The sequence below is a fragment of the Macaca fascicularis genome, chromosome 1 (genome assembly GCF_037993035.2).
Source record: "Macaca fascicularis isolate 582-1 chromosome 1, T2T-MFA8v1.1".
Lineage (NCBI taxonomy): Eukaryota > Metazoa > Chordata > Mammalia > Primates > Cercopithecidae > Macaca > Macaca fascicularis.
This window is the reverse complement of record NC_088375.1, coordinates 2,788,135-2,800,532: the sequence shown is the minus strand read 5'-3', so window position 1 is coordinate 2,800,532 and position 12,398 is coordinate 2,788,135. Positions and strand designations below refer to the sequence as shown.

The following is a 12,398-nucleotide window of genomic DNA, read 5'->3' as shown; positions in this document are numbered from 1 at the left end:
AAAAATTTGTGAGACTCATTTTATTGCAATATTTGCTTTATTGTGGTGGTCTGAAACTGAACCTGCAACATCTCTGAGGTATACCTGAAAATGCAACTGCACATGCTCATTTAATCAAAACCCAGCTATGTTTCATGAGTTTTATACTCACAAGTTTGAAGACAACTCTGCCAAGAAGCCGAACGGAGTCTGGAGGGTATCTGGGTTTGCAGCTTTTAAGGCATTTGCATTCCCGTTTGTGGTCCGGCCAAGCTTTTTTCTATTAAGACAAGAGTGGGGAGAACATAGGTGACCTAAAATTTAACTTTCATTTATACTGCTTTTGAACATCGAGAGTCATGAACATTAAATTTTAATAGTCAAAATGTAACTGCACAATAGAAAATAAAAGCAATATTCTAAATCTGAAAATAATCCAGGATGAGTCTTTGCCAAGTATGCAATTACTATGCAAGGACATTAAAAGCTTCAGCTTCACCTCTGTGCTTTCATTTGTCCCCTGGTTATAACCTGGCTAGTGGAGCCCAAAGAAAGAGCCATTCTAGCTTACTTAATAATGTATAAGATGGTCTTTGAACTGATTACACAGGATTCAACAATAATCATTTTGAATACAAAAAGAAAATGTCACTCCAAATTAGAAAATAAAACACATGGTTCAGAAGACTCAAAACAGGGAATGACAGCCTTCTGAATTTCTGTGCCGCTACAGAAATATCAGGAGGGCTAACATACCCCCAAATATAAAACCTCTTTGTTTTAAAAGCAACATAAAAAGAGCTGTTCGCTAAAATCATGACATGTCCAGTTTGTCCTGGATGTGTCTAGGTTTGTATCTATGTCCTGGCTTAAATATTAATAGTGCCCCTTTTCACTCTGAAAAGTTCTGGTTTTGATGACAAAAGATAGGGTCACCTAAGCCATGATCCTAGCCGTGTGCTGGTCTGGCTAAAGAGACCACTGAGTCAGGTGCCAGTGTACGGATGAACGGACTGATATCCCTGAGCTTTGGATCAGAAAGGCCATGGCTGTTTTCACACAGAATCACTTTCATATGGAAATAAAATCCAGGTCCTCTAATATGTAGCCCTGGTGAGAAGCAGCCTCAATCAAATGTCTCTCACGTTATATTCTGAAAACTGGAATTTCCATTACTGAAATGCCTGATACCCCTACTCATTCTTATTTCAAAAATTAGAAATCTGCTCCCCAATTTCTGGGTCTATAAAATCCTCCTTAAAGGGACTGCTGTCACTTCCACCTGCAGTAGAAACATACAGCACAACCAAAAGTTTCAAGAGCTGCAGCTACTTCAAAACTGTGACTCAGGTTCAATGTCAAGCCAGTATTTTGCTCAGAACGACTATCCATGTCAACTTGCTGGGTAACAGCTTGGTCTGTCTTCTATTTCTTAGCAACCCAAATGGTGGAGACGTTGTTTCTAACAGGTGTGTCACTCCTTCCATCAATGCTACTCACGGTTGCCTCACTTCCTCTGTGACAACGCTCTCAATGTGCTGTTCGTAACTTTTGTTTTGGTATTTACACTTCACTCACTTCTAAACAAGACAGAGCTGAATCAAAGTGAAGATGTGTATGAACTAAGACTGCAAAACCAGAAACAGAAAATATTAAAATTATGGAAGGAGGAAAAAGGAAAGCACGCTAGCATCTACTTAGCATTCTACAAGGTACTAGACACATGACTAAGCAAGTAACAAAGCACGTTTCATTTGATTTTCATAATAATCTAAATGGTAGGTATTATCCCTCTATTAGAGATAAAGAAAGGCTCAAAAGCTGATATCTAACTATCAGACTGTCTAAATATAAAGAGAGTAAAAATTCTTAGCATGCTAAACATGAGAGCTGAATAATTTGTGCATTACATTTGAGTGTTTGTACATTTATTTGAGTTGCCTCACAAGCAAGGCAAAAAAGAAGGCATGATGGTTTATGTAATTCTCAACTGACAGAAAGTAAAAACAAATAGTTTCACCAAGATTCAATCACAGGAGGGATTTATTCCAAGAATGGTAATCAACACACTGAACAATGTCCTTAACAACAGTTCACAACTATAATGGCCTTTCATATGACTCTTAATATCAGTACTCACTGAAAAGCATAATATTAAAAGACAACTCAGTGAAACAACAAGCTTCTGTTGATCAGGGGGCTAGTCCCGGACTAGCAATTAGCAACTACCAATATGTGTTAAGAGGCCTAAAATATATATGGTACAATTGTCAAGTAAGTTTTAAAAACACAATATCATGTTGACCCTATTTAGAGATTCAAAATATACTTAGCATCCTAAAAGTTCTAAATGCACTAAAGAAACGTGTATAAATTATTTAACACAGTTTCCCATGCTTGTTATTGTCACTCTTTAGGAAGTTAGGTTGGTATTCACTGACTCAGATATACCTATATATATATATATATATATATATATATATATATATATATATACATACATTTTTTTTTCACCCGGTCTTTGCATGTGAGTGGGTTAAGCTAACAAATTTACATTCATTTGCACTCACAAGAAACAAGAGTGTGGACTTTTTTGGTTTTTCACTGATAGAAGGGAGAATCATAAGTTTGGCGGAAGTTTTCCTTTGATTCTAGAAGCTGAGAAACCTGTCAGATGCTCTCCTGGACACAGTGTGTAGGCAGGAACAGATAACACAGTACCAATGGGTCTATCAGAAAGTACCTTAGGCTCTGTTCAAATGCCTCTGTCCAGCTGAACAGGGCTCGCACTCAGCAAAACAAGGCAGAGATAATTTGAGGCAAAAGAGCTTAAGAGCAGATTTTAATCAATGCTCATTTTAGCTACAAGAGATTAGCCATAACCCCTCTGTTAAAACCTAATTGAGCAGCTCAGCCTCCTGACAGCTTACCAGGGTGAAATAACTACAAAATGTACACCAGATAAAAAACAACTCATCAGTTAGAATTCCTGTTAAAACAACTTTAGGTCCTTAACATAATTGATATTGAGCTCTTATTTCTCAACAATAACTAGAAACTAGACAAAATGTTTCTTAAACTTATTCCTAGATCATTGCCTGAAAATATACTCATTTTCTCATTTGCTTCAGCAAAAATATGTTCATTATTTCCATCTAAAAGCCAAATCAGATCATTTAGGTATAAATAGAGAAAGCAATCATACCACTTAAAATTGGTCTGTAATATGGTACCATGTATCAGCCCATTCCTTTTCTTTTTATAACATTAACTGCTAAAATTTATCATTCAGCTTCACCTATCATATCTCACCATAAGGGCTACAAATAGAAGCATTCCACAGAAAAGGCTTACAGAGAACTCTTTGTATGCAGCCCCTTTCGACTTTGAAGCAAAACGTGACAATCATACAAAAATAAAAGGCATTGTCTTCACTCAACAAACCAACCTTGGTCAAGACCTCAATGACACATTTGTCATATATATTTGCCAATTTCTCAAAAGACAACCATCGTGATTTACATTTTTTCCTATTTTCTTACACTACTTCCAATACAGGATATAATTAAGATTTTGCTGATAACATTGGCTGTTGTATTTTCTGTTATCATAACTGAAAATTAACAATGATGTACAATAAGCATAAACTGGCTTGAGAGACAAAGGAAATTAAAATATTGCATTAAGAAGCAAAAACAAAAGGAGACAAGAGTTTTATGATAAAAAAAAGGAAATGACATCTATAACACAATTCTTTCAGTGCATGCATGACTCAAAAAACAACTTCAGAATGTATACATTTTCATAATGTATTTTATAGTATTTATAACAGTTCACAACATAAACTAATGAACCACATCAGTAGTTCTCAATGGGAGTGACGCCTATCTTGAGGGTTGTTTGAGAAATTTATGGGGGTATTTTTATTTGTCACAATGTTTACGGAAAATTACAGGCACTTAATGAGCACGAACCAAAGGAGCCAGACGTTCTGTGTAGGACAGTCCTACAAAATTAAGAATTATCCAAATCCAATGCAACTTTTTTTTTTTAATTTTTATTTTTTTGAGACGGAGTCTCGCTCTGTCGCCCAGGCTGGAGTGCAGTGGCCGGATCTCAGCTCACTGCAAGCTTCACCTCCCGGGTTCTTGCCATTCTCCTGCCTCAGTCTCCCGAGAAGCTAGGACTACAGGTGCCCGCCACTGCCCCCGGCTAGTTTTTTTGGATTTTTAGTGGAGACAGGGCTTCACCGTGTTAGCCGGGATGGTCTCGATCTCCTGACCTGGTGATCCACCCGCCTCGGCCTCCCAAAGTGCTGGGATGACAGGCGTGAGCCACCGCGCCCAGCTCCAATGCAACTTTTAAGTGTCCTACCAAATTCTATGAAGGTGGAACACTCGTTTATAATTGTCTTAGCCTAGAACTAAATCTCCTTTTACATTTAAAAACAAAGAGCTTGTTTTTACATAATCCTAACAGCACTGAATTTTCTAGGTAAATCAAAGGAAGACTGTATTTTAAGAATTTTACCTAAATTACTCAATTAAAGTCATATCACTGAAGGCAACACCACTTAGAATATGTGAATTACCAATACAGCACGCCTTCTGACCCGCATCTCTACTTCCCTTCTCACAGTGACTCTATGTATAGGTGCAAATATGTGACTAATGATGTCTTCCAGTCTAATCATACCTCAGCATTTACATACTAAAATACATATTATTTTATCATAGGTTTTAATTTTCTTTTTCCTTATATTCCAATTTTGGCACTATATTAATGTTTTGAAAATATGTAACTAGATACATTGCATTACCTGTATAATTTCAAGACAGTAGAGAGGGCAATAAAAGTATTTCTCATACAAACGGGAGTTGGGTCTGAAAAGAGCCGAGAAGCCCAGATCTGGAACAATGCTACAGTTATACATGGCGCACACATACACAAGAACGTATTTTTAAATACAGAGCCTAAGACCCACCCTAGGGATTCTGACAGTACCCATGAGAGAGAATCAAGCGTCCCACTGCAGGGCTGCTATGGTTTCAACGTGTACCTCAAAGTTCATGTGCTGGAAACGTAATTCCCAGTGCAACATGTTGAGAGGTGGGGTCTTTCAGAACCTCAGCGCTCATGAACAGATTTAATGTCACTATTGCAACAGTGGGTTTGTTATAAAAGCCAGTCCGGCCCTTTCTTGTTCCCTCTCGGGAGCCTGCTCCTGTCACGTGATACCTTCCGCCATGTTAGGATGCCGCAAGAAGGTCCTTACAGATGTAATCCTTCCATCTTGGACTTCCCAGCCTCCAGAAACACTAGCCAAATAAACTTCTATTGTTTATAAATTACCCAGTCTTTGGGACTCTGTTAACAGCAGCACAAAAACAGATCAAGACAAGGGCATTCCATGAGTAGCTAAAGTTGAAAAACCACTGAGCTAAACTAAATCACAAAGGAGGTCATATATACTAAATAGATGAAACAAAATACAATTCTGTAATTATCATTGAACTATTGCTCTACAGAAATAAATATTTTATAATATTAAGGTGGAAAAAGTGTTTCTAAACAGAACACAAAATGTAAAAACCATAAAGGAAAAGAAATATATATTAAATTACATAACAATAAAGAATTTTTGTATAACGGGGGAAGAAAACCAGAAACAAGGTTTAAAGGTAATAAACCATGAAAAAAATCTAAAAAATATGTATATAGACATAGTGTTAAATGTCTCCAGTATACAAAAAGATCTTACAAATAACTTTTGAATATTTCAAAAAATATAAATAAAGGTAAAGGAAATGAATAGGAAATTCATGACTGAAAAAAAGAAACCAATAGACAAGTAATACAAACCACACCAGTGCTCAAAGAAGTGATAATAAAAATTAGATAACATAGGTGTCCCAGTAACTGGGCAAAAATCAATATAACTGGCAGTATTTAGAAACATCTGGGATTTGGGGAAATAGGCATTTTCCAGCCTTGTTAGTAGAGTTGTGGGTTGCTCTGATCTTTCTGATGGGTATTTAGTAATGAATATCAAAATTTTAATGTGCATATTGTTAATACAGAAATATTATTCATAAAGTAATTTATTTTAAAAAAATTTAAATAGTATAAATAAATAAATTTAAGAATGTTCCAGCAGAAGCAACATAGGGAAATCCAGTCTCTACAAAAAAAAAAAAATTTTTTTTTAGTTAGACAGACATGATGGCATGCACCTGTATTAACGGCTACACCACAGGCTAAGATGGGAGGATCACTCCCAGCTACGCCAGAGGCTAAGATGGGAGGATCACTCCCAGCTATGCTGCAGGTGCAGACTACAGTGAGCCATGGTCACACCATTGCATTCCAGTCTGTGTGACAGAGCGAGACCCCAGGTCTCAGAGGAAAAAAAAGAATGCTCACAATAAAAGATGATTAAAATACTGAAAGTTAATTTTTCCAGCTTTTCCTAAAAGAAATTGCTATTTTTGTCTTTCTCTTTATAGCTTTCCATTACGATTTAAATTTTCTCCAAAGACCATGGAGTTTATGAATAAAAACAAATATAATTTTATGTCTAGTAACTGAGAATCAGGGAGAAGTACTTTTATATGAAAGGGACAGCAAAATTATGGTTTAATAGCTTAACTTTTTAATGTTTATTTTGGAAATCTGGTTGCAACTCAAAGCATGATTGAATGGGTTAATTTTTAAACGTTAAAAAAAAGCTTCAATGAATTGTTCTGTAATGCTGACGCAATCTTTTTTAATTCAGAGACTCAGTAAATTGTTTTATCAGTTTAGCTATATTCATGTCTGTTTTTCTTAAATGAGTATAGTACCAATTAAGTACACCTTACATGAAACAGGTGTTCAATACATATTTTATGATTTATTCTAAAGCCAGTACCATTAAGGAGGTAACATTTACTATATATTATCATTATTTGAAATTAAGGCCATACAAAGAGAAATGAAAGCAGACTCTTACAATTCTTTCTTTGACCAGTAAGAGATGGTCTTGATTACATGATTACAAAAGGAGTGTACTGATGAGATGCTACACTAATAAGAGAAAATCAATTTATTTCTTCTTTCTTACGCAAAATAACATTTGCACTATTATCATAATATTTCCCTCTCCTCTTTAGATACAAAATCCCTATTGCTCACTCAAGAACCCATTTAAATGCTGTTAAACACTGAGCTTTGGTTGGAGTGGATATCCATTTCAGGGTAGGTCATTAGTGTTTGGGATAGAATGTAAGAAGGGTCATCCGTATTGAACCTTGGATTGGGTAAAATATATCCAATTCATGACATCAGCTCACCAGGTATTTATTCTATAAGAAGATTAGATTCCAAGATTTGTAAGGCAGTCTTCCAATGATAAAATTGTATGAGTCTGTAATATCCATTCCTAACAAACATCTGAATTATGTCAAAACAGGTTTGAAGCCTGCTTGAGTTAGGCTTACAATCATCGAAAATCTGCAACAGTATTTTCCTCAGATATTTGGTCATTAAAGATGAAGAAGCTGTCTTTAAAAATATTAAAAAAAAGAAATTTTTGAGCCCACTTATTCAACAGTTTCATATAACATTAACTAAACATCTTCTACGTGAAATATCACAATGATTTTTTTCCTACATATTCAGGACTCCTTCCATTCACAATCATCTACAGAGGTTTCCTATGGGCAAAACTTAGGATAGCTGAGCTGCCATGCAACTTGCAGGAAATAAAAGATACTCAACAGTTTTCCATTCACATCCAGTTTGCTTGATAGCAACTTGCAGGAAATAAAAGGTACTCAACAGTTTTCCATTCACATCCAGTTTGCTAGATAGCAAATAAATAATGCCTCCTTCTTTTCCTTGAAATGTAGTCCAATATTGAATTACAAATTGTCAGATGCAAGCAGATCTGAAAAGCTAGAATCTGGGAAAAGAAAAGTAGGTTGTCTCACAGCCACAGTTGACTGACAGGTATTGATGAAGATCTTGCAAAAAATCTCCTTAGAGCACACTAGAGATTAGTGATAGATATGAGACTTATCACTCTGAAAGTTTACTGAATGCTGTATCAAATGTAGAGCAAGAGCATCTTCTCACTAGTCTTAATCAAATTAGATAAACAGGGCCAAATATAAAGAAGGAATGTGGCATGAAAATGGTCTTAGGGCATAAGATTGACAAGAGGAAAAAAAAGAACAAGAATCAATGATTACTTCTTAGGCAAATGGGAATTACGGTCAATCATCATCTAGAGCAGGGTTCCGAAAATACATGGCCTACAGGTAAAATTCATTCTACGTTCTTACATTTATGTAAAATTCAAATTCATGTACATTCTAATTCGTGCTACGTTTTCAATAAAAACAGGGATATAGCCACACTCATTAGTTACATTCATTCATTTCATGCTACATCAGGGTTGAACACGTATGACAAAAATCATATGGCCACAAAGCCTAAAATATTTACTATATAGTTCTTTACAGACAAAGTTAGCCAATGCTTGATCTAATGAGGGATCATATGAAGATGAAATGACTTAATGGATAGTTTGGCTGGAGAGCAAAATAAATCATGCACTTCCACAGACTTCCAAACTTATTTGGAAAAAATATCTATCCTAGATTAATCAAAATATCAACACCAGCTTCTAACTGAATACGGTAGGTGGCGCACATGTATTTTACTTCCACAGTACAAGTAATTATCAAATTTTTTACTCCCAAAGTGAACTGAAGCAGCCATCAATGGATGAGTGGCGGGGAGGGATGTGGTTAGCCTCATCTGAGAGTGAAAAAATGGTGGTAAGAGGACAGGTTGCAGAAGCAGGGTCAAAGAGGCTACCCATAGGGACAGTCCCATCTGAGAGGGAAGGTCAGCCTGACAAGCAGATTCTAAAAAGGATCTAGAATCAAAGACTGTATACTGGGAGAATGGAATTGAAAAATAGATAAGAAAGAGAAAATTAACCACAAGTCTGTATACCAAAGAGTCTCAAAACACCTCTTCTCTACTTTTGGCTTGATTGAGTAAGCAACGGAAGGTTAATGTACAGAATCTTGTTGAATTTGATGCTAAGATTATCTCTGATCCAGATTATTGCTATAGCCTCCTATTTGGTCTTCCTGCCCTGACTCTTACCCTTCTAGAATGGCTTCTTCAAACAATAGTCTAATTCTTTGAGTGGCTTAAAAATTGTGATCACTGTATTACAGAAAAAGAAATAAAATCAATGCACATTTAATGACTCTGTGGTGACCAATATGTTTCAAACTACTTACTTGAAATATAATTTACATTATTAAATTATATTTAGGTTGGTGCAAAAGTAATTACTTTTAATGGCAAAACCATCATTATGTATAATAAAATGTATCCATTTTAACAGTATAGTTTGATAAGTTTTTGTTTTTTTGAGATGGGGTCTTGCTATCTTGTCCAGGCTGGTCTCTAACTCATGAGTTCAAACAATGGAACTTAGCCTCCCAAAGTGCTGGGATTACATGCACATGCCACTACACCCAGCTTTGATAAGTTATGACATATATATATATCTCTCTCCATATAACCAACACCAAAATTAAGCTATAGATGTTAGTACTCCCCAAAAGTTCCCCTGTGCCCCTTACCTTCAAGTCCTCCATCCCAGGCAACTCAGTGGTTTCGTCTCTATAATTATAAGATTAGTTTTGTCTAGTCTAGAACAGTATTACTTCTTTTCATCTGGCTTCATTCCCTCAACAGAATGTTTTGAGATTCACTAATGTTGTGGCATGCATCAGTAGTTTGTTGCTCTTAATGGACAAGTAATAGTACAGTATGCATCTCTTTATTCATTTACCTGTGGATGAATATTTCACTTGTTTCCAGGTTTGGAACATTGAACAATTATGTACAAGCTGTTTTTGTAGACATAAGTTTTCATAACTCTTAGGTAAATAACTAGGAGTAGAACTGCTGGGTCACATGGTAATTACAAACCACTAAACTTTCCCAAAACGATGATAACGCTTTACATTCCCACCACCAGTGAACAAGAGTTCCAGTTGCTCCATCACCTTGCCAACACTTGACAAGGTCAGTCCTTTTAATTTTAGTCTTTCTAGTGGATGTGTAGTAATATCTCATTACGGTTTTAATTTTCATTTATCTGATGACCAGTGACAATGATTATCTTTTAATGTATATCTTCTTAAAGTGTCTCTTCAAATCTTTTACCTGTTTTACTGGGTTTTCTTACTACCAAATTATAAGTATTCTTTATACATTCTAGATACAACTTCTTGGTTGGAGGGAGAGAGAGAGAAGGAGGGAGAGAAAGAGAAAAGGAGGGAAAGAGGGGGAGAGAGATGTCTCAAATATTTTCTCCAAGTCTATAGTTTGTCTTTTCATTTTCTTAATGAAGTCAAGGAGCTGAAGGGTTTAATTTTTATGAAAATCAATTTATCAATTTTTCTTGGAGGCTTAGTGCTTTCTGTATTCTACATAGGAAATTTTATGTACCCCATATCCAAAGAGTTTCTCCTATGTTTTCTTGATTTTATAGTTTTAGCCGTTAAGTTTAACCTTATTAAACCTAAATCTTATTCAATCTAGTGAAGAATTGTTGTTACTTTTATCATTTATTTTCCATGTGCACATCAGCACAATTTGTTGAAAAGATCATCCTTTCATTATTGAATTATGTTGGCACCTTTGTTGAAAATCAACTGTGTGTAAGGCTATATTCTTTATATTTTTATTTCTGAATACAGGTTAAGTATCCCTTCTTCGAAATGCTTGGGACCAGAAGGGCTTCAGATTTTTGATTTCCTTGGATTTTGAAATGTTTGCATTATACTTACTGGCTGAAGCATCCCAAATCTAAAAATCCAAAATCCAAAATACTCCCATGAGCATTTCCTTTGGGTGTCATGCTGGTGCTTAAAATATTTGGGATTTTGGAGCACTGCAGATTTTTTTATTTGGGATGCTCTACTTGTATTATGATGTGTTGACATTTTAAACACCTTTCTGACTACAGAGAAGACTGCTCCTGCTCCTCCCAGGGACAGCCAATTCTAAGAAATAACAAAGAGGGAGCCAAGGTGGGCGGATCATGAGGTCAGGAGATCCAGACCATCCTGGCTAACACGGTGAAACCCCATCTCTACTAAAAATACAAAAAATTAGCCGGGCGTGGTGGCGGCGCCTGTAGTCCCAGCTACTCAGGAGACTGAGGCAGGAGAATGGCGTGAACCCGGGAGGCGGAGCTTGCAGTGAGCCGAGATCACGCCACTGCACTCCAGCCCAGGCAACAGAGCCAGACTCCATCTCAAAAAAAAAAAAAAAAGAACGATAGAATAAGTCCTCTCCTCTTACATCTTGCCATCACACTACTAAAGGCCTATTTACAGTGGTTCCTTTTACATCATGTGTAGCTATAAAGAAAAAAGTATAAGACACACTGTATTAGTACATTCTCATGCTGCTATGAAAAAATACTCGAGACTGGGTAATTTATAAAGGAAAGACGTTTAATTGACTCACAGTTCCACAGGGCTGTGGAGGAAACTTATAATCGTAGTGGAATGGGAAGCAAACACATCCTTCTTCATATGGCAGCAGGAAGGAGAAGTGCCCAGCAAAGCAGGAAGCCCCTTACAAAACCATCCCATCTTGTAAGAACTCACTCACTATCAAGAGAACAGGATGGGGGATACGGTCCCCATGGTCCTGGTCCCCACCGGGACACATGGGGATTATGGGAACTACGATTCAAGAGGAGATCTGGGTGGGGACACACCCAAACTACGTCACATACTAAAGGGCAAAAAACATAGTTTGAAGAGACAGAGCAAGCATTAGTACCAGACTCAGATATGGCAAGGATGTTGGAATTATCAGACTAGGAATTTTTGAGAACTATAATTAATATGCAAAGGATTCCAATGGAAAAGGAGACAGCATGCAGGAACAGACAGGAGATACAGGCATAGAAACAGAAATTCTAAGAACCAAGAAGAACTGCTAAATCAAAAACACCAACAGAAATAGAGAATGCCTCTGGTGTCTTATTGGTACACTGGACAGAGCTGGAGAGAAAAATCTCTGAGCTGAAACTATCTCAATACAGTAACCACCAACATTAAGAAGCAAAGAGAAAAAAGACTTTATAAAAAAACAGAACATCCGAGAACTGGAATGATTTTACAAAAAGGTACAAGATAGGTGTAATCGGTATGTCAGAAGAAGAATAAAGAGAGAATGGAACAGAAGAAATACGTGAAGTAACAATGACTGAGAAGTTCTCCCAGATTAACGCCAGGCACCAAACCACAGATCCAGGAAACTCACAGAAGACCAAGCAGGATAAAAGTCCAAAAATCTATACCAAGGCATGTCATTTTCAAACTACAGAA

The 12,398-nt window shown here is 36.5% G+C and overlaps 1 protein-coding gene across 9 annotated transcripts in view; it reads right to left on the bottom strand.

Moving 5' to 3' along the window:
• The window catches only part of SMYD3 (SET and MYND domain containing 3), a 765,785-nt gene that overhangs the window by 594,249 nt on the left and 159,138 nt on the right, over positions 1–12,398 (bottom strand). For all 9 annotated transcript variants that reach the window (XM_005539600.4, XM_074033147.1, XM_045392693.2 and 6 more), the window contains exon 3: positions 152–259. In XM_005539600.4, coding sequence (XP_005539657.1) covers positions 152–259 — 108 coding nt within the window. The remainder of the gene's footprint in view (positions 1–151; positions 260–12,398) is intronic.